The following is a 24,167-nucleotide window of genomic DNA, read 5'->3' on the forward strand; positions in this document are numbered from 1 at the left end:
CCCATTTGTTTATAGATAACAAGTGCTACTAAATTGTAAATCTGTATCAAGTCTTTTTCATAAAGTACGCCAAAAATGACTAAGAAATATGTTATCTCGATTAGAAACTATTGTCTTTGGCAATCCATGTAGACCGACAATTTCTCGAAAGAATAGTTGAGCAATGTAGGTAGCATCTAAATTTTTCCTACATGGAATAAAATAAACCATTTCAGAAAAATTATCTACCACAACAAAGATAGAATCAAAACTTTTTAGTGTTCGCGGTAATCCTAAAATGAAATCCATGGACAAGTCTTCCCAAGGCATCTGGAATTGGAAGTGGCATGTATAACCTAGTATTTTGAGCTTGTCCTTTTGCAGCTTGCTAGCAATAAGCTAATTGCCAAATCTAAACAAGCTAGTTATATTGAATTTAAGAGGTAGCAAAAGCCTGAAAACTCTTTCATCTGGAATATTTAATTGGGAATTTCTTACCGAACTTGATCTTTCAGGCTGCTCAAAACTGAAGAGGCTTCCAGAGATCTCATCAGGTAATATAAGCTGGTTATTTTTAAGGGGGACTACAATTGAAGAACTGCCCTCATCAATTCAGTGTCTACTTAGGCTCGGGTACTTGGAAGAGTCTCCCAAGCAGCCTATGTAAGTTGAAATCTCTTGCAGTTCTTGATCTCCATGGTTGCTCAAATCTTCAGAATACCAGAAAGCATTATCCAAATTTTCGTGTTGCGATACCTTTCCCTAAATTATAATGAGGGGCTTTAATCCTTACTAAAGCCTACATTCCTTGTACGACGCTTAGATGCCGATCATTGCCTGGCACTGCAATCATTATTGGGTTTGTTCTCTAGGTTCTGAATCTTATAGCCAATGTTTTTCAACCAGAGCAATAATTTTATAAATTGGAGGGTAATTCTACTGCAGGAATTGGTGAAGATGCCCAGAGAATTCAGCATATGAGTCATGCGCTAGCTGCCCGTTGGAAAGAAGTACTGGGAAAGTTATGTCTTTAACTATCTCTCCTTACAATTTATACAATATTTTTTTGGGTTTAAAATTAAGATTTTTTGGTACAGAGAGATTATTCCAAGGACAAAGTTCATATCGTACTACCTGGGAATGAAATTCCAAAGTGGTTTAAGTTTCAAAGTGTGGGATCTTTTATAACCTTGGAGATGCCACCTGATTTCTTTCATAATAGCAGACTATAGGCATTGCATTTAGTGCTATTTTAGCATTTTCAGACCGTCATGTAGATTGTGGCAGATGGTTTTCATTTTCTTTTGAGCTCAAAGTGAAAACCACCAAAGATTGTGATCCGCATGGCACATGGTTATTTCATAGCATAATTAATTATGTAGAATTAGATCACTTACATTTGGGACACTATCAGTTCTGTAAAGAGGATTTTAATGGTTTTTGGAAATGCAATTGCATTCCTGAGGCAGTCCACTTTAACGTTTTTCCATCTTTGGAGTGCCAGTGCTGCGGGGTGAAAAAATGTGGGATCCATTTATTTCGCATCCCAATTTACACGAATTCAATGGAAGATCCAAGCACATGTTTCAACTATAACGAAGAAGACTGAGATTTTCATGAATGTATTTTTATTGTTTTCCTTTTTCTAATCACTATTAATAATAGGAGAAAATGCCAAAAATTAGTGCGTGTAACACAAATTCACACTAGAGTATTGAACGTTACCTTATTAGGTGATAAGTATAATATTGGAAAATTAAAATTACTAGTTATTAAGCTTTACTACCCAAAACAAGTTTACCAAATTAGGAGAGCATATGACTTATAAACCAATAATAAAGTTTACAAGCTAGCAATGTGGGATATTACAGGACATGCAACAGTTCTTATTGGTGGAGCTATGTTGTGGGCCCATATCTCTATCAATGAAAACATGCCACTCACCCCGTTGCGCACTTTATCAACTCTCATGTATATAACGCAATCACATTCGAAAAATTTCTACTTTCTTAAATCTAAATTGTTGTACATGGGATAGTTTCATCACGTGCAAACAAAAGCCATAAAGAGGGAACACTTAAAACACCATCAAATCTTATATATTTAAAAAAAAATATTTTGTATACTGATTAAAAAAAAAAAGGATAGATGTCATTTTCACTCAACTCATTTGTGTTGGGAATCCATTTGCTTAAACATGTATGCACTTTTTTAAGTATCATTACCAATTCCATAATCGGAATGGTGCATTTGATTCCATAGTTGACATGGTATCGTCATATGGCTAGAATTTAATTACCGTTAAAAAACTGACCTGTAAGGAAAGGGTTAAAGATGCCCGTGAACTTATATTTCTATTTAGATTATTTTATTTTTTCCATGTGTAAAGTTGAATCCTATTAACATGAGCGATATAAATTACTAAATCGCTGTTCTCTATTCTTTAGATTGCTGTATCTTTTTCATGTAAAAAATCGAAGCCTTTCATTAACATATCATTAACATGAGCAATATAGATGACTAAATCATTGTTCTTTACTATTGTGCTGAATTTGACTTTTTGAAGCGAGTTAGACTTTTCATTGAATTATTTGGTACATTTCTTGAATCAATTTGGAGCTTCTGCAACACGTCAGGGATTAGTATCTCCTACATTCCTTTCGGTGCCAAAAGATATTCAAACAGTTGAATAAGAATTGATATATACAATGTAAATACTAGAATTGTTTGTCATTTTACAATAGGAATGATATATAATGCTTATCAAAACTTGTTGATAAGAAAGTAAATTCCTCAGCAATGAGATTTTTCAGCCAACCAATTAAGGAAGCAGCTTTACCAACAGGTCCATCGACGGGTGTGAATGGATCCTCATCACGCCATAAAATTAGTACAGGTATAGAGATTGATGGCATCAATTGCACTGGGTTCAGCCCTGATGGGCCTGTCACGATCAAAACAAATGCATCAAGTGCCCCTTCATCAGTGGCGGCTTCTCGTATGATCGGTAGTTTTGATGTCAATTCATGAATTATGAGTGGCCATTTCTGCAAGAAATTTAAATGGCACATAAGTGCAGAATATTAATGCCTACTAGCGTTTCATCCACAGATTCATTATTTGCATAGACAGTAAATTGCTCCTCAGTCTTTACCAGCAGCACCAATATATACACATCATAGTGTTTTTTAGTTTTGACTCTAGTGTTTTCGGATAATGAACAATGGACTGAATACAGACAAGAGAAAATTCGCATGTTATATAACACAATTAAAATAAAATATCATTTGTCATACATTTTATTCATTAAAAACATAGTAAAAAAAATTTCAAAAATTCAGTGGCGGCAAACGTCCTCTCTGGAATCTTTGTGGGCAACACGTACGTGTTGTCTTCACTAAGTGTTGAATCTTTAGCTTCAAAGGAAAGAAACAAAAAAAAAAAGGGGGTAGGGATATTTCCATCCCATTATTTTTGTAAATTCACAGCACTTTACAACATAATTATAATGAATTCACAATATTTTAAAAAAATACAAATTAATAAAAATTTTGTATAGTTAATCAATTAAATCCTTCTATTACCTTTCTTCTTAGATTTCTTTGACTCTATTTGATCATAAACTCTAATATAAATTTTATTTTTCTATTTTATTATTATGATATAAAATGAACAAATTGCCTAACAAACATGAGTTATTGTATCTAATAATTTATGTATTTAATTATGTGAACTAATATTTTTAAATGAAATCTAATTATTATTTTCACTACCTTACAAATAAATGATATAAATTTGACAAGCTAATAATTTACATGAGTATTGTGCCATAGAGACATTATGTTTGTTTAATTAATGTTTTATAATCATACTAATAAAGTAGTATTAAAAATAATGAATTTGGTATAAAATTAGAAAATATTGAAGTTAAAGAATTAGTTTTACCTTATAAGGATAAAATAATCAATTTAGACTTATGTCAAAGCAATCTTTATGATCAAACATAATGAAAAAAATTTAAGTCACAAAAAGTAAATTAAGATAGATTTGTTAATTTGTTCTCCAAAGTTCTTTTTTATTTAATTTTTTAAAAAATAATGTGTACTTTTTGTAATTATTTTTTAAAAATGGGGTGGATTTGGAGATATCATTAGCCAACAAAAAATTTAGTAAGGATTAATTTGATAATTGCCCATAAAAAGAAGGCATATGTGCAGGTGGTGGTAGGGAAGCCTTTTTCCATTCTAAAATTACATGTACATTTAATTGAACACAAAACTGACTTGTAAGGAAATGATTGAAGATGCCTGTAAACTTACGTTTCTATTTAGATTATTGTATCTTTTTCATGTATAAAATTGGATCTTATCATTCTCATATCATTAACATAAGTGGAGAATGTTAATACCTCTACCAGTGTTTCATCCACAGATGTCTTATTTGCATAGATGGATAGTAAAATGTTCCTCAGTGTTCCCCTGCAGCACCAATACATACACATCATAGAGTTTTTTAATTTGACTCTAGTGTTTTAGTATAATGAACGATGGACTGAATAGAGAGAAGAGAAAATAACTTTGTTTCACATCTTCAAAGATTGCATCTGCAATTGGCCTTTGCTTCAACAAAGGATCAATCAACCAAAGCAATGGAAACAATAGCTTCATTCTCCAATCGTCAACAATGCCTTGTAGTTTATGCCGCCAGCATAATTCAACAGAACAAGCCCTCTAACAAGTATTTGTATGTATGTATGATCATTCATTCTCAATCAACCACCAAACTGATGTCAACAAAGCCATGAGGATTGTCTCACAAGCCTTTCATTTTCCCTCTTTTGGCCGGAGACCAGTAAACCATTTGAATATGGATGTGCAAACCAGTAAATAAATCATGAAGTTACACATTAGTCTGCTTTCGACTCATTCGGAACTATAATTGATACTTACTGCAGGTATGGTGTATAAATTATTCTAAAGTGAAGGCTGGATCAATAAGAAATTCAAAATGTTTCATCACATTTTGGGCTTGATGATGCCAAAGAAAGACCATACCAATTATCACGAACGGTAAAATGTGAACAAGAACAAGCATACATTCAAGAAAGCAGAGAAGCATCAATAAAATAAAGCATTCTTCTCACTATTCTATATTGTTGGAAAATGGACCAAAATAAAAAAGAAACCATATATGGAACGTCACAACAAGAATATTTGTGCATTTGGAGATCATAGGATATTGGGAAGACATCGGCAGAAAAGTACACTTTTTTTTTTTGGGGGGGGGGGGGGGAAAGGAACAGAGAAGTGCAAATCAAAAAGGAGAAAAAATCAAAACAGAGAGATGAAAAGGAATGCAATCTAATTAATCATCTAAGGAGGCTACTATGCTACATTTAGCCATTGGTTGAATAGGCAGCTTGTCTTTTAGTACAACTTTAAATTTACCAAGATTGAGAATTTTCCTTTTGAAGAAAAGTAATTTCTATAGCAGCTATTACCATCTTCATCCCAACGGTAAGCATCTCCATACTAAGGAAGGAGTGAAATAGGTGTGCTTTACTTATAGAAGCCCGTTCCTGTCCAGAGTGATTAGTAAGTTGTTTCACCATGACCCCCATTATGGTGACTGGAAAAAGAAAAAAAGAAATATTTGCCCAACACAGAAGTAGCACCCAAAAAGTCCTACTTAAGTGGCTTCATACCCTGCACAAATTGGAAAGTTTTTTAAAATTTTCATGTTCCAAATGAAGATTGCCCATTAAAAAATTACACACATAATGTATGTAAAGTAATTAAAACAGAAAAACAAGGATAACCCAGAAACAATCCAACCATCAATAACATAAAACTTTTGTAATTCTGGTAAAGTGAATGAGAAGCAGAACATACATTTCACGTAATAATGAAGATACATCTTTTAATCAGTTTTTGCTCTTGCTTTACTCATAATGCAGATACGTATCTTCAAAAATTATATCATACATTTCTCTTATCAATGGGGCAGGTTGCTATTGAACATTATTCATAAACAAAGAGCCAAATATGCTTTAAAGCTACTTAAAAATATGCCATCAGGCATTGACGCAGACACTCAACAACAAAAAATGGACTTATAGGCACTTAACAACACAAAAGTAAAAAGGAAAATACTCTTACTCAAGTATTATATTTGTTGCACAAATAGGAAAGAAGATAACAATTTTAAATTAACCAACAGGTTGAGTCTTATCGTAATACACACTATCAGCTATGAATTAGCATACCTTAGAAGTCCTCAACTCATTCACCGCTATTCGAAGAGAATCATCCGATAGAATCAACCGTGACAATGCTCCAGTGCTTAAACTGCCACATTTATAAAAGATCACCATACGAGAGAAATCTTAAATTAAAAAAAATATTGGAAACCTAAACGCCAATCAAACACATTACATATAGCAATTTCTCTTTTTAAAGTTCAATTATCACTTGATAGAGTATTAAGCTTAATGCAATACCCCAATAATTTTGCTGCTTCTGATACAGATCCCTGGACTGCGAAAATTAGATCAAGCAGAGCTTGCATTCCCTGTAGTTAACCAAAAAAAAAAAAAAACGAAGCAAGAGTGAATAGAGTAATACCAAAGCAAATTTAGGATTGTTAGGTCCGATTTGTTGACCAACTTCTGAACTTCTAATAGTAGACTTAGGAGGAAGGATTTGAAGAAGCTGTGGCGGCGGAGAATACGCATCAAGATTCACACTGCTCCTCACTTTGAGGGCCAAAAGAGTGCGACAAAGCTGACGAGCGATTCTTGTGCTGCGATCGGTCTTCGGCGGCCTGGGCTATGACGCCGGTCGGTACGTGCTTGAGACGTACAGCTGATTCGCGCTTGTTGCGGTGCTGACCGCCTGGTCCGGACGATTTGTACGTGTCCATTTCGCATTCGCGAAGCAGCTCATCGTCGGTCAATTCTAAGTAATTCTTCTTCTTTGAAGAAGAAGATGAAGAACAATTGTCATTGGTGCTGTAATTGCAAGTCAAGAACAATGGCTGATAATTCCCGCGATGCTTGTACGACGGAAAGTTTATATTTTTCCTTCCGAGTTGGGGAATCCGAAGCAGGAATTGAGCGGCCAACGGCATCATCAATTTCAATTTCCCTCTGTGTGTATGGGATAATCAAAGCAAAGCTTCGTACTGGTAACCCATTCTTATAGCAGGCCCAGCTCAATCAGCCCAATCCAGCCCAGTCCAGCAAGGGAGCAATGTTATTATTTTATTATTTTTGAACTCGCGGTGGCTCTGTATTATTTGCAAAATACTCATGTCAGGGAGAGAATATATTTTATACTGGAATATTTTCAAAATAAATGGAGCTTTAAATAACTGTTTGATTGTAAAGATATGTCTAATTAAACAGTGTCAAATATAATAAAAATATATTCTTCTATTTAAAGATGCATCCATTCATGTTTTTATACTTCAATTTGAAATGGTGATGGTTTATTTTGGACCAGTGATGATCTAATTCAAATTTTGATTTAATAACTATAAATGAAAGGGTATCATGAAAAGTGACAATCCAAATAAAAGAGTACATAATTATCTATAAATAGAAGTCAGGACCTTTCTGTGATCTATCTAATCTTCCTATGATCCTATCGTACTCTTTTTTTCTCTAGAAAAACTACATTCGTAATGTGTATCGAAGCACCATCAATTCTTACCTATATTTCAATTAAAATAAGAGTAAAATTATTGGCACCCTTTCATTATTCTTATAAAACCATATTTCAAGTAAAATTACAGTTAAGGGCAAAGAAGAAATAAATACATGTAGGATTTTTTTTCCCAACAAATTACTTACATTAATAATCAATCTTTTTTTTAATTTCCTACCTATTATTTCTTACCTAACTGAGATAAATTGTATAAATTTAGAATAATCTATTTTCTTTTCCTATTTCTTATCGATTAAATATTTTTGTACTCAAGACTACTTTCAAGCTACAATCTAAAATATGCGTTATTTAAACTAATGATTAGCATTCAAACTTTATCACCTAAAAAACTTTTTAATTTGTATGTAGGATAACAATAAGATTGCAAAAGAGATGAAAAATAGCACAATATTATTTTGAGTTTTTAACAATAAAAGAAGATTAAATGAAAAACCAAAAGAGTGTCTTTGAAAATAAAAGGAAATTTTTGGAAATAAAATAAATATAACTGAAAAAAGGGTTTGATGAGGAGACTAGAGGGGTGCCAATAGTCCAACTTTTAAAATAAGTTTTATCAATTATTGCTCCCTTTTTCTGCAATTATTATTCCCCATAAATATTTCTCCAACATTTTATTTCATATATTTACTCCTACTTCACTCTAACAAAGGAGACCTTTTGGACTACATCAGTTTCTAGATGTATTTTATTAATAAATTAAATAAAGGCACCATCCATTGTTCAATTTCTCTAAATAACCACTTTCTGTCAGCTCTCTTAAAATTTATTAAGGAATCTATGTTGAAGACCATTTCATCCTTAGTATTGTGTAAATGTATAAAAATAGATTTTACACTTTGAAATTTAAAATGACCTTCTTTTAGCATAAAATATTAAAACAAATGCCGCTAACTAAAGGACAAATTTTAGAATACATGATCAGTACCATGTCAGCCATATAAAAAGTAAATTATATTATAATATATGTGCACTTATTTTGAAAAACTATTAGGTAAATGATGGTTATATTGAATCTAAGTAAGTGCATATCATACATGACACAACCCGTGTTAACATATATATTTCCATAATGTTGATTTTGATGATAACAAACAAAATTAAGAATGATTAATCTTTTAAGCTCAAATTATTTTTTATACATTTTAAATAAATCATTATTTTCACATTATAAAGGTTTTATATTTAATGGAAAAATGATTTTATGAAATTAGTTATTTTTTAAGTTTATAATTTAACTGAAAGAGTTTTGAAAACTTTGAAATCAACAAATATGGCTTGAAATTTTGGAGAAGGACTTATTTAAAAAGTTTCATATCATTTTGGGCCGTATCATAATTTCAGAAAGTTTTGGGAATATCAAGCATTATTTAGAGATTCTGAAATTGGACCTATTTGCAAAACAATATAACTTTTTGGGCCATAATACAATTTTATAAAGTTTTGAGGTCAAACTATAATTTTAAAAAATAGTGCACTTTACCGGTTACTGTAGCAAGCGGCTAACCGGATGTGACAAACGGCTAGCCAAATTTTGGGCAGTAAGCTTCTAGAATGAAAGCGGCTATCCGGATTTCGAAAAGGGCTAAACGAATTTCAAAAGCGGCTAACCGAATATGAAAAGCAGCATGCTGGATATTTTGAAATTTCAATTTTTGCTGTAATGGTAACATAAAAGCGGCTAACCAGATTCCATAAACGGTAAGCCGATTATCACCAAAATGTGCATAACGACTAGTTTTTGAGTTCAAACTATATAAACTCAAATCTAATTCATTTTTGGTAATCTTGGCAAGCATAAACAAGTGCACACAACATATATTGAGCTTCAATCTCATAAATAATCATTTATTAAAATATATTTGTTCTTCAATTTGTATATCTACTATTTGATAGAGTTTTTGTTGTAATTTTCAATTCCTCATCAAATTTGTGAGTGTTTAAGTGTTTGAGAGACACTTGAGTGAAGAGATTGGGAGATAATCTCTTTGTTGTAAAGGTTCATTGACACCTTGGAAGTCAATTGTAAGCTTTTGAAGCCTTGGAAGGCTTAGATAGTTAAATCCTCAAGCTTGGGTTGCTTGGAGGCGTGGACGTAGGCGGTGATTGTCGAACCACGTAAAAATCCTTGAGTTTGCTTTCTCTTCCCTTACTCTTTTATTATTGTGCTTTCATTGAAATTATTGTTTTCAAATTTATTAAGGCATTAGATTAGATTGTTGTGTGGTTTGATTAGGATAAGTTTTAAAAACCCAATTCCCCCCCCCCCCCTCTTGGGTTGCATAACTTGTATTTCAACCCGACCCAACCTCTCTGCCAGATTCGAGGTGAATCTTGTGATCTTATATCTAAAGCTTGTGACACAAATTTAATTCATGAATACATAACACTAGCCTCGGCCTTTGTTATAAACAAGTAATAACATATGTACCTCATTCAAAAATATATTCAAAACTTGCACAGTTCACATCTTACTGTACATACTTACACTTTAGATATATACATATAAACACAAACGTGCTTGAAATATAAGTCATGCAGTAATGCGTGTTGTGGCCCAACCTCAACTGATTAGAAACTGAACTGCACAAAATCCTATGAAAATCTTAAAGAAATGGGATAAATAGGAAAATAATATACTTGTGGCTAAATGAATGGATATAATTGTGTGTGTGTATATATATATATCTATAAATAAATTAGTGCTCTAGTGCTTGTATATAATTGTATGACATAACTTCGCATTGAACACATTACACAAGCAAATATGAAATCATATATACATATATATATATATATATATGATAAAACTGCACCAAATAATATGTAGGAGAAATAACTCTCAATATTTATTGGAATCATCATTGCACAAGTAAAGTGGGGGGGAAATCTCTCAATACTCAGCGGAATTAACTACATCACAAGGGTCGAGTAATCTAAGTCTCACTACACATGCATAGAGCCTATGGGGAAGGGTACACATATGGTATCTGGCAATCACATCTTATGATTGAATCAATCATATAATATGCGTACATATAATCATAACATGATACTAAATCATACTATCAAACATAAATAGTTTGTAGAATACATATAAATAATAATTGTAATCCACTCACAAAACATGTTTCACTTCGGGGTTCGTTGGAGCTCCTATAGATTCCTTAATTCTTGGATTTCTCCTAAAATATAGGGTTCAAAAATTAATTGTTAGAACTGATATAAAAACTTATACATGTGACATAAACTAAATCATAATTGTTCAAATTTCTTAAATACGTTACCTACTGACTTACTGGATATAGATATAACTATCCAATTCTCTTTCCTATAATATTTCCTCTCAATTGCTCTTTTCAAAATCATTTCTCACTCTCGGTTTTTCTTTTCTTTATTTTTTCTTCTTCATCTTTTGTTCTTCTGTTCTTTTCCTCTTCTTTCTTCATCTTTTCTTCTTTTGTTCTTTTCCTCTTCTCTTTTCCTTTTGTTTTCTTCCCTTCTCACCTTTTCCTTTCTTTTTCTTTTCTCTTTGAATTGCTTTGTTTTAGTTTGATTCATGAAAATGGTGGCAGCTGTTGTGCAAATTTTAATGTACTCGCAAGCGCACGAATCTGTTGTAGTGTAGATCAATGGTGACGAGTGTCGATCCCACGAGGAGGTGGATTTTAATTATATATAGAATTAATTTTGTAAATGGGTGGTTGGAATTATGGTGGAAATGATTTGAAATATGCTACAACTTAAATTAAAATGACGAGAATAAATTCTAAAATTGGTATTGAAATGGCGAGAAGAAATTGAAGAGAATTCTATTGAAATGACGTACTTGGGTATCTGGATCCGTATCAACATGCATCATGGGCTAAATAATCCGTATTAATGCCAATTAAATCATGAGGGGGGAATCCACACCTCATGAACCACGCTCTAATCAATATGGTGCTAAGGGCTTATCGTGCCAAATAATAATAACCTTGTACTAGAGGGCCGGTGTAACCAAGGCGGTACTAGACAAGATTAGTATTATTTGTCGACGAGAAGTCAAAACATCCACAAAAACTAGAGGAGAAGAGAAAATAAATTTACCAAATTAAGCCCATGACACATGTTGAGACTTCACCTTCAACCCAAGCTTGAAAGAAAATTAGCCACTCATAATTGAACTAGGGGCAAAATGGAAATTTATTAAAATACGAAGAAAATACAAGATGGAGAGGGAATTACAGAAAATGGATCCCAAAAATGGATTCAGAGATCTCAAATTAGGGGGGGGAGGCCCCCTTTTTATAGATACATGGAGTAAATCATGGCCATCGGATTAAAAACAGTTTGGACGCTCAGGATTGCGCCACGTCATTAGTCAACAGTCCACGTTTGACCACGCGGATGAACAGTAACACGGTTTGACCCGACTTTGAACAGTAACGCGGTTTGACCCGGATGAACAGTAACGCGGTTTGGTTGAAAATAATCCTGTGTGATGCATGCACCGTACGCGAGATTTTTCGTCCACTGATATGCTGCCACGTCACCATCAACAGTACATAAGAATTTTAGTCCAACAGGATCGTGACACCTCATCAGTCAATGCCACATCATCGGTCAATGCCACGTCATCATCCGTCTATGTGAACAGTAACGTATACAGTACCGTACACGTGAATAGTACCGTACATGTGAATAGTGCCATTTTTCCTTTTATGCTCCTCCTAAGGTTTTTGACCGTCCTGAGTTCAAAAGTGATGTCCGTTTTGCCGTCTGATCTCTCCTTTATTGTGAAATGACTATAATGCCCCTAAAATACATAAAATACTTAATTAAAATAAAACACATGTAATTAAATCACAAGAAGGTTAAATATATAAAAGTAAGGGTTGTTAGTAAGACTTAAAATGTAAAATGACGGTTTTCTCCTTTATAAATATGCATTTTCTAATACTCAACACACCCCCCAACCAGCTTATTGCTAGTCCCTAGCAAATAAAGCGAAAACAAAATTCAAATTCAAAATAATTTTTTTTTTTTTGTTTTAATAGAAACACTCGTATTTATTCCATCAGATTAATGATAACACTCAAATAAAAGTATAAGCATTATCTCCAGTCTAAAGCAACATCACACCCACATCAACCATCCACATGAATTAGCCCAGTAGACTTTGTTTTAGCTACTCTCAAGAATGACATGTCAAACCCCAAAATCTCACTGGAAGTAGTGACACTCTCACAAATAAATTAATCCCAATAAAAATAGTCACTCCAATGAATGGTAATTGAGAGAGAAAATAATAAAGAAGTGATATCACATGCTCTCACCAAGATGAAATAAATATGCCCTCAGCTTAGAAATAATACGATCTCAAGTCAAATAAAATGTTAGTCAACCCACTTTATTTATCTTTTTTTTTTTTTAATTATGCATCACTACATCTTTTTAGCCCATATAACTAGCTTCTACTTCAAACTATAGTTCCCTAAAATCAAGAAGGACTTTTATTAGGATGAAACGTAGGCTAGGGACATGGCTAACAAAGAAGGAAAATAAGGAAAACAAAGTGTATGTTTGAGAAAAATGCAGAGAAATTTTTTTTTTTTTTTTTTTGGAAGTTGCAAGGTGGATTTCACCTATTTTTATTCTTTTGAAACAACAACTTTTGTTTTTGTTTTTGTTTTTGTTTTTATTTTTATTATTTTATTATTATTATTTTTTTTTTTTTGGCACAACTTCACTGAACAACATAATTATTTACATTTTCTCAAACATAAATAGGTGATGGAACTTATAAGACATCGGGTAATACTCCAAATCGGAGTGGGTCAAGATGATAAGTTGACAAAGAAAATATATATATATATTTTTTTTTTAAAGGCTCAAAAGGGTTAACTATGGATATTTAATAAAAGGGATGGCTAGAAAGGCTCAAACGGATCAAAGATGGCCTTTCCATCGTCTTTTAGGGCTCTAAATAACCTTCCATATCTACTAGTTAGATGGGCCTCCAAATGTAGCAACACACTCTTTTTTCTTTTTCTTTTTTCTTTTTTTTTTATTTTACAATTTTTTTTTTTTAGGGTTAACTCAAAAGTAATTTAGAGATCGTGTATAAAATAATAAACTGCTAAGCTGTATAAAGAGTGGGCAAAAGGGTTATTCTCCAAGAAAAATAATAGGCTCAAAAACTCACTTGGTACTTATTATGACATGTTCATTCCTTCAAGCAACTCATATATGTCTCCGACATCAACATGTAGAGTAGCAAACATAATGTAACATCACTTAAGACCAAAGATAATACAAATACTAAAATTTAAAATTAATCATGTCACCCAATGTTAAAACAAATCACACAAATTTTTTTTTTTTTAAACAACATTCTACCCCCCAACCTATTCTAAACATGAAAGGAAAATATGCATGCAGAAATGTGAAAATGATGCATAAAAACTAATTAGAAAAGTTACACGTAAAATGATAGAAAACGAAAATGATTTTTTTTTTTTAAAGAAGATGCGTTTCTAGAGGAAATACACTCCATATTCAGCCATCTTCGACTCAAAAGTTGGAAAATGTATATTTATAGAGGAGAAATTAAAAAGAAGAAAAATAAACATAAACACATAATAAAGAAAAAGAAAATGTCTGAATTTTTTTTTTTTTTTATAAACGATGAAGATGCGTTTCTAGAGTCACTACACTCCATATTCAGCCATCTTAAGTTAGCAACAGTTAGTTTCTACAACAAAAATTAGTAAAAACTTAACCAAAATTCTACAATTGTCGACTATTCCCTCCCCCCAACCAGAACGAAACATTGTCCTCAATGTTTGAAAGGAAAGAAGTAGAGTTTAGAAGACATCACCTGGGTGGTGCAACACAGAAGAAAATATTTATAGGCGGAGAGTTAAATCTAATTTGTACTTCTTACTGCTGCTACTGTTACCATCATTATTTGGACGCTCCAACACGAAGGTCCAGGGGTCTGGCTCCGGTCTATAAGCTTGTAACAGATCAAGTAGCTCATTAGCAGTGTGAGCACAAATAAAAAGTTTTTTCACATTAGCGGGAATGAAATAGTTTTTTATTGCATGGTTAAGAAATGCGATAAAACCATCATAAAAGTTATTGACATTTAACAAACCGATGGGTTTCTGGTGAATGTGTAGATGGGCCCAAGATGCTAGTGTCATAAGTGCCTCTAGTGTTGCAAGATCTCCTGGAAGGAAAATAAAAGCATCAGCATAATTAAGCATTTCAGTTATTCTTTCTTGCATACCTGAGACGACTAACTCTTCTCCAGTTGATGAGTCAGACGAACTGCCCAATGGTTTTAGGACTCTTGGGATGATGCCTAACACTTGACTTCCTCTGATAAAAGCTGCTTCTGAGACCATTTTTGATAACCCTCGATTACCTCCTCCATACACCAAGTGTAATTTTCTCGCTGCTATGCTTCGACCAAGATCTATGGCTGCCTCAACGAACTCTTTATGTTTGCCATAGGTAAATCCAGAAAGCACACAAATGTTCTTGAATTGTCTATTGGGAGTAGCTGCCATTGTGATACTTCTCGAAAATAATTTGTGAGTGCTTGACAAAAAAGAAATCACATTTAAGAGTCTTGGTGATAGTGGGTCATGGTTGTGTATGAGGTAATATGTCAGTGTCAAATAACGCGTAAAGCACGTGGCTCGCAAGTCAAAAAGAAAACAGTAAAAGGAAAAAGCAAACAGTAATAAAATTATTAAAGACAATAATGCAAACAATAAGACAATAGTGAAATAAAATAACAATAAAGTAAAAGGATATTTACAGGTAGTTGCGACTGTGGCTCACATCTTCCTCTGGTTTTACGTCCAGAAACGGCTTGAACGCCCTCTATGGGTCGAGGATAGGCTTCCTATCCAGTTTTCTTATAAACTGGCAAACAGGGTCGTTTATAGTCAGATTCCCGAGACTATATCGTGCATGCTCTTTCTGGAATAATGGCCATAACTGGAGAATCGCTCCTTGCACATATCCACTGGGATGCGTTTCAAGAGACAAAAGGATATCATCCAATGACTCCTTATTCAAGCCATCCCTAATGAATTGAATCTTATCTTCCCTGTTATCAGACATCATTCCTAAAGAACATGGGTTTTTATTGCAACTCATTCTGGCACACTTATGACAAGCAACAGAAATTCTTCGAGCTCGTCGTTTTCTTGCATAATTTCCTCTACCACAACCAGGCATGTATGCAATAAATTTTGGAGGTAACTCACCTGCCGATCGTACTTTAGCCTCGATTAACCAACGGATGTCAGCAGGTATGTTATTCCTCATGAGTAATCGCATGCGTTCGGACCGAGCTTTATAGATCGTAAGGAGGGCATTCTGAGGAAGTGAAGGGAATCGCTTGTGAAGCTTCGCTAGAATCTCGTTTCTGTCTATACCTTCGCCTCAGAATATCAGTTATTATGGGAAACTGAAGTAACCGACTTGATTGTCACGGAGTACCGTTATCCGCCACTTCACCGGGGTAACAAACTAAAGCACACAAATAGAAAAACAAATTAAAACACACAAAGAAAATTAAAATCGTCCTCTTATTGAATTTACCTCAAGCTCCAACTGGATGTCGTAAACACTTCTCTCAATGTCTCTGAGTTGGTGTTCTAAACCCTCAACATAGGCTACTAACTCTGGTGGTTGTAGAGCCCAAATGCGATGTGTTTTACAAAATTGAATCTGTCTTTTGAGATGAGTTTTGACACGTTGAAGTGGTTTAAGAATGTTCAGGAGGAACGGTCTAAGTATGAGACTCATGATTAAAAATGATAAGAGAAAACTTAATGGTAAAATAAACACACTTATGCAAAAACAATTTCAATTAGCAAAAAAAAAAAAAAGAAAGAAAAATCAAATCAACGAAAAGAAAAAAAAATCAATTCAAATTTGGTGGGTCACTCAAATTTATTTCGGTGTCTTCTTCATGTGGTTGGTACTCTAGATATGGCTTTAATCTTTGACCATTAACTTTAAACGTGACACCATTCTTTGGGTCTTTAATTTCAATTGCCCCATGTGGAAAAACAGTATGAACAATAAATGGGCCAGACCAACGAGAGCGTAACTTACCTGGGAATAGGTGCAAGCGAGAATTGAATAAAAGCACTTTCTGACCTGGAGTGAACGATTTTCTCATAATTTGCTTATCATGGAAGACTTTCATTCGTTGCTTGTAAATCTTGGCATTTTCGTACGCGTCATTGCGAATTTCTTCAAGTTCTGCCAGCTGTAATCTTCTTTCTGAGCTGGCTTGCTGCATGTCAAAATTGAATTTCTTGATGGCCCAATATGCACGATGCTCGAGTTCCACAGGTAGGTGGCAAGCTTTTCCATACACTAGCCTGTAGGGTGACATCCCAATCGGGGTCTTGAAAGCCGTTCTATATGCCCATAAGGCATCATCAAGTCTTAATGACCAATCTTTTCTGTCCGGCCTCACCGTTTTTTCTAATATGTGCTTTATTTCTCGATTGGAGATCTCAACTTGGCCACTGGTTTGCGGATGATACGGGGTCGCCACTTTGTGTGTGATTGAATACTTTGTCAAAAGAGCTTTGAATGCTTTGTTACAAAAGTGGGCACCACCATCACTGATTATCGCTCGTGGGAATCCAAAGCGTGAAACAATGTTGCTTTTCAAAAATGCTATCACCACCTTGTGATCATTGGTCCTACATGGAATTGCTTCTACCCATTTTGAGACGTAGTCAACACCAACCAATATGTATTGATGGCCAAAAGAAGGGGGAAAGGGTCCCATGAAGTCGATACCCCATACGTCAAAAATCTCAACCACTAAAATTGGATTTAGTGGCATCATGTTCCTTCGTGTAATGCTCCCCATTCGTTGACACCTATCACATGAAGAACAAAAAGTGTAAGCGTCTCGAAATATAGATGGCCAATAGAAACCACATTGTAAAACTTTAGTCGCTGTTTTCTTAGCGCTGAAATGGCCTCCACAAGCTTGTTCATGGCAGAATGAAAGGATATTCTGAATTTCACTTTCTGGGACACATCGTCTAACAATTTGGTCTGCACAATACTTGAACAAATATGGGTCATCCCAAAAGAAATTCTTTATCTCTGCAAAGAATTTAGCCTTATCTTGCTTGGTCCAATGCTCTGGAAGTTTACCTGTAACAAGATAATTAACTATATCAGCATACCAAGGTAATACTTCCACACTCATTAATTGTTCATCTGGAAATGACTCATTTAATGGTAATTGTTCTATAATTGTGTCAAAATGGAGACGAGAGAGATGGTCCGCCACAACATTTTCTGTCCCTTTTTTATCTTTGAATTCCAAGTCAAATTCCTGCAAAAGTAACACCCAACGAATTAGTCTAGCTTTTGCATCTTTCTTTGTGAGAAGATATTTAAGAGCAGCATGATCTGTGAACACAATTATTTTACAACCAATGAGATAAGATCGAAATTTTTCCAATGCAAACACTACTGCTAGCATTTCTTTTTCAGTAGTTGAATAGTTCAACTGTGCATCATTCAATGTCATACTAGCATAGTAAATAACATGGGGAATTCGATCAACTCTTTGTCCTAATACTGCTCCTACTGCATAATCAGATGCATCACACATGAGCTCAAATGGTAAGCTCCAGTTTGGGGCCTGAATGATGGGTGATGATGTCAACAACCGTTTTAATTTTTCAAACGCCATAAGACATGAATCATTAAAGATAAAAGGTACATCCTTAGCAAGTAAATTGCATAAGGGTCTAGAAACTTTGCTAAAATCTTTAATGAAACGTCTATAGAAACCAGCATGCCCAAGGAAAGATCTTACTTCTCTGACTGTTCTGGGTGGAGGAAGATTAGAAATGAGATCCACCTTGGCTTTGTCAACCTCAATACCTTTGCTCGAAATGATGTGACCGAGAACAATACCTTGTTTTACCATAAAATGGCATTTCTCCCAATTTAATACCAAGTTCTTCTCGACACATCTCTGCAAAACTAGTGTTAGATGATGTAAACATTGATCAAACGAGTCACCAAAGACAGAAAAATCATCCATAAAGACTTCAAGAAATCGTTCAACCATATCAGAAAAAATGCTTAGCATGCATCGTTGAAATATAGCAGGTGCATTACATAATCCAAATGGCATTCTTCTATATGCAAATGTGCCAAAAGGGCAAGTGAAAGTAGTTTTCTCTTGATCTTTTGGTGCTATGGGAATCTGATTATATCCTGAGTAGCCATCTAGAAAGCAATAAAATTCATGTCCTGCTAATCTATCAAGCATTTGATCAATAAATGGTAAAGGAAAATGGTCTTTACGTGTGACAGAATTCAACTTTCTATAATCAATGCATACACGCCATCCTGTAGTTACTCTAGTTGGTATCAATTCATTATCGGCATTCGTAACTACTGTGACTCCTGACTTTTTGGGGACAACTTGTACAGGACTAACCCATGAACTATCAGAAATGGGGTAAATGATACCTGCATCTAATAGCTTAAGGACTTCAGTTCTAACCACTTCTTTCATATTAGGATTTAACCGACGTTGCATTTCCCTAGTAGATTTAGCATTTTCATCAAGGTGAATGTAATGCATGCAGTCTACTGGATTTATACCTTTGATGTCTGCTATGGTCCATCCTAATGCTCCTTTGTGCTCTTTTAAAACATCCAACAACTTACCTTTTTGTTCGTCATTTAGGGATGATGAGATGATTACCGGTAGAGTACTTTCTTCTCCCAAAAACGCATATTCCAAAGTGTTGGGCAATGGTTTGAGCTCGAGTTTCGGTGGTGATTCTGATGATGGAATGAGTTGCTTCTCTGATGGTGCTAGTTGCTCAACTCTTGACTTCCATTTATTAGTGTCCATAGATGGTGCTGAGTCAAGCAGGGCGTTGACCTCATCGACCGATCTGTCAATATCAAAATCCAAACCAAAGTGAGTTAAACATGTTTGTAAAGGATCATCACTAAGGTTTGAAACAAAAGTATCATCAACTAATGCTTCAATTAAATCCACATCAACAATTCCATCATCTGCACTGTGAGGTTGTTTGGCAATGTTGAAGATGTTCAGCTCCATAGTCATGTTGCCAAAGGACAACTGCATATTTCCAGTCCTACATTGAATGTGAGCATCCGCAGTTGCTAAGAAAGGTCGGCCTAGAATAATGGGGATGTGCTTCCTTGAATCCTGTATTGGTTGAGTGTCAATTACAATGAAATCAACAGGAAAATAAAACTTGTCTACCTGGATAAGCACGTCCTCCACAATACCACGAGGTATTTTTGTGGACCGATCTGCAAGTTGTAACACCACTGGAGTTGGGTGTAATTTTCCCAGTCCAAGTTTCACAAACACAGAGTAAGGCAATAAATTTACACTAGCTCCTAAATCCAACAAAGCATTCTCAATTGTGTGGTTCCCTATACTACATGAGATAGTGGGGGAGCCTGGGTCTTTGCATTTTAAAGGAATTTTATGTTGGAGTATAGAACTAACGTTTTCTGTTAAAAATGCCTTCTTTTGAACATGCATATTTCTCTTTTTAGTACAAAGGTCTTTAAGAAACTTGGCATAAGATGGAACTTGTTTAATAGCATCAAGCAAAGGGATGTTAACACTTACCTGTTTGAAGATTTCGAGAATCTCACCTGTAGATTTTCCCTTTTTTCCTTTCGCTAACCTCTGAGGAAATGGAGCTTTGGGAACGTATTCTCGTGGGTTGGCTTCTTCTCTCTCCTCCGGTGGTGAGTCGTCAACATTTACAGGTACAATTTGATTTTCTTTTGTCGCCGGCATCTCCACTTTGTTGTCGACTTCTTTTCCTTTTCGCAAGGTCATGACGGCTTTGACTTCTCCATGTTGCTGTGGTGAACTGGTACTTGCTTCATGCACTCCTTTAGGGTTAGGCACTGGTTGACTTGGAAACTTACCTTTCTCAACGGTCATTGCCAAGGTTTGAACTGAAGAAGCAAGTTGTCCCACCATCTTCTCGAGGCTTGAAACCGATTGAGCTTGTGAGTTGAAGCCTGCTCTCAATTCATTTCGTAGTCCATCAATGGTGCGGTTCTGTTGCTCAATCGTAGAGTGAGTAACATTCTTGAAATTTTGGAATGCATCCTCCCATGGTCTGGGTTGAGAGTAGTTCTGATTCTGATTGAATGGTCTAAATGGGGGCTGAGAGGCTTGAGGAATTTGTTGCATTGGTGGAGCTGGAGCTGCTGGTCCATTTTGTTGGAATCCTTGAGACCATGAAAAATTGGGGTGGTCTCTCCATCCAGGATTATATGTGTTGGAGTATGGGTTGTAATTCGATGGTTTTCTCATTACACCTATGGCATTGGCTTGATCTGAGTATGAGTCATGGTCATGTGGTTCTGTTGATTTAGCAGTCGATAACGATGCTATTTGTCGAGCAAGACCTTCAACCATCTCCTTGACTTCTTTGATTCCCGAAGTTGACTCGCCAATTTGAACCTCATTTACTCCCTTAATTCGTCTAGTATTCCTGAGTGATCGACTCCGTTGTTGGGAATTATCCGCTTGTCGCTGGAAGAATTCCCAAATCTCTGATGCACTTTTTGACATTAGCTCTCCTCCACTTGTTGCCATTAGCCATTCTTGCACATTCGGCAATAATCCCTCCAAAAAGTATTGGCATTGGTGCCATTTCTCGTACCCATGATGTGGACACTTCAAGAGTAGCCCATTGAATCGCTCCCATGTTTCGAAAAATTGCTCGTCATCTTTCTGGGTAAACTCCGAGATTTCCCTGCGAATAGCATTGGTTTTATGCACTGGGAAATATTTATTCAAAAATTTCGTTACCATTTGTTCCCATGATGAAATGCTATTAGCAGGTAAAGTATTTAACCATGAACGAGCTCTATCTTTTAAAGAAAATGGGAATAGTCTAAGTTTAACATCATCATCTGAAAAATTCTCATATTTGAATGTTTGACAAATGGCATGAAAATCATCCAAATGATTATATGGATCCTCATTTTCTAGGCCATAAAATGTAGGGAGACAATTTAACACACTAGGTTTTAATTCAAAACTCCTAGCAGCTACATTTGGGTATCTTATGCATGACGTGCTCAAATTAGCTAAGGGACTAAAATAGTCCTTAAATGGCCTCTCCTGTGGTGCTTGTAAATCCATTTTATTTTTAACGTGTTTGTGTGTGCGAAGTGTTTTTTCTAATTCAAGGTCTATAGGTTCAAGATTAGGTAATAATGACCTACGACCATGCATGCAAATAAATAAAATAAAAATAAAGATGCAAACAAAACAAAAAATAAAGATGGGAACAAAACAAATAAAAATAAAGAAGAGGGAGAAATTACGATACTAACCTTATTGCGCTATTACAACCTTTCTATAAAAATACACAAAAATAAATACGTGAAAGAAATTAACTAAAAATTAAATTAATAAGATAAACAAAAAGAATTACAAAGAAAAATAAATGGAAAATTAAATTACAAAATTTTAAAGAAGAGAAAAAGAAAAGAAATACTAACCTTTAAATGTAGATTCACTTTTTTTTTCTTTTTTTTTAATAATAAAAAAATACAAGAAAACAAATAAAAGAAATTATTCACAAAAATTAATTCTATGAATTAAAATTACTTACCTCCCCGGCAACGGCGCCAAAAACTTGTTGTGCAAATTTTAATGTACTCGCAAGCGCACGAATCTGTTGTAGTGTAGATCAATGGTGACGAGTGTCGATCCCACGAGGAGGTGGATTTTAATTATATATAGAATTAATTTTGTAAATGGGTGGTTGGAATTATGGTGGAAATGATTTGAAATATGCTACAACTTAAATTAAAATGACGAGAATAAATTCTAAAATTGGTATTGAAATGGCGAGAAGAAATTGAAGAGAATTCTATTGAAATGACGTACTTGGGTATCTGGATCCGTATCAACATGCATCATGGGCTAAATAATCCGTATTAATGCCAATTAAATCATGAGGGGGGAATCCACACCTCATGAACCACGCTCTAATCAATATGGTGCTAAGGGCTTATCGTGCCAAATAATAATAACCTTGTACTAGAGGGCCGGTGTAACCAAGGCGGTACTAGACAAGATTAGTATTATTTGTCGACGAGAAGTCAAAACATCCACAAAAACTAGAGGAGAAGAGAAAATAAATTTACCAAATTAAGCCCATGACACATGTTGAGACTTCACCTTCAACCCAAGCTTGAAAGAAAATTAGCCACTCATAATTGAACTAGGGACAAAATGGAAATTTATTAAAATACGAAGAAAATACAAGATGGAGAGGGAATTACAGAAAATGGATCCCAAAAATGGATTCAGAAATCTCAAATTAGGGGGGGGAGGCCCCCTTTTTATAGATACATGGAGTAAATCATGGCCATCGGATTAAAAACAGTTTGGACGCTCAGGATTGCGCCACGTCATTAGTCAACAGTCCACGTTTGACCACGCGGATGAACAGTAACACGGTTTGACCCGACTTTGAACAGTAACGCGGTTTGACCCGGATGAACAGTAACGCGGTTTGGTTGAAAATAATCCTGTGTGATGCATGCACCGTACGCGAGATTTTTCGTCCACTGATATGCTGCCACGTCACCATCAACAGTACATAAGAATTTTAGTCCAACAGGATCGTGACACCTCATCAGTCAATGCCACATCATCGGTCAATGCCACGTCATCATCCGTCTATGTGAACAGTGTCGTGAACAGTAACGTATACAGTACCGTACACGTGAATAGTACCGTACATGTGAATAGTGCCATTTTTCCTTTTATGCTCCTCTTAAGGTTTTCGACCGTCCTGAGTTCAAAAGTGATGTCCGTTTTGCCGTCTGATCTCTCCTTTATTGTGAAATGACTATAATGCCCCTAAAATACATAAAATACTTAATTAAAATAAAACACATGTAATTAAATCACAAGAAGGTTAAATATATAAAAGTAAGGGTTGTTAGTAAGACTTAAAATGTAAAATGACGGTTTTCTCCTTTATAAATATGCATTTTCTAATACTCAACAGCAGCTTCTTCAATTCTTTATATATATACATTGCCTCCAATCATGCATGGCAAGCACATAGGTGAAGCATGCATGTGCTTTGCTTTAAGCTGACAGCTTGCTAATTAGCCACATGTGCATCACAATACATGCATTAATTGATTGTATTATTTTTAATATATTATATCATTTCTTTTAATGAAGGATGTAGCCAACAATTTTATCCAGCTAAACATGTTCTTTGACATATAATACAGTTTATGGTCCAACAACTCATAAGTATTTGAAATTAAATTATTTTTTAATATCAATTTTACTTTTCTCTCAATTTTAAAATACTTTAAAAGATTTTCAAACATAAGATACAATGGTATACAATTGAA

At 34.7% G+C, this 24,167-nt stretch overlaps 2 protein-coding genes and 1 non-coding gene across 4 annotated transcripts in view; 2 read left to right on the forward strand and 1 right to left on the reverse strand.

Moving 5' to 3' along the window:
• LOC107175100 (disease resistance protein RUN1-like) overlaps positions 1-24,167 on the forward strand; it is a 36,992-nt gene that overhangs the window by 5,819 nt on the left and 7,006 nt on the right. The window lies entirely within an intron of this gene.
• LOC102613942 (uncharacterized) overlaps positions 2,635-24,167 on the reverse strand; it is a 91,172-nt gene continuing 69,639 nt past the window's right edge. The window contains exons 1-5 of one of the 2 annotated variants that reach the window (XR_008052765.1): positions 6,479-6,908; positions 6,245-6,326; positions 4,556-5,684; positions 4,388-4,457; positions 2,635-3,026 (exon numbers count right to left, since the gene is read on the reverse strand). Coding sequence is in view for 1 of the 2 variants with exons in the window: in XM_052436247.1 (XP_052292207.1) it covers positions 5,664-5,684; positions 6,245-6,326; positions 6,479-6,549 (174 nt within the window). In the remaining variant the exon portion in view is untranslated. Of the gene's footprint in view, positions 3,027-4,387; positions 4,458-4,555; positions 5,685-6,244; positions 6,327-6,478; positions 6,909-24,167 lie in introns of those variants that run through there. The other variant, XM_052436247.1, reaches the window with a different exon arrangement.
• Positions 21,434-21,537, forward strand: LOC127901559 (small nucleolar RNA R71). Its single transcript, XR_008053800.1, has one exon. It is a non-coding gene; the product is annotated as a small nucleolar RNA R71 (small nucleolar RNA).

Source organism: Citrus sinensis, chromosome 3 (assembly GCF_022201045.2).
Source record: "Citrus sinensis cultivar Valencia sweet orange chromosome 3, DVS_A1.0, whole genome shotgun sequence".
NCBI lineage: Eukaryota > Viridiplantae > Streptophyta > Magnoliopsida > Sapindales > Rutaceae > Citrus > Citrus sinensis.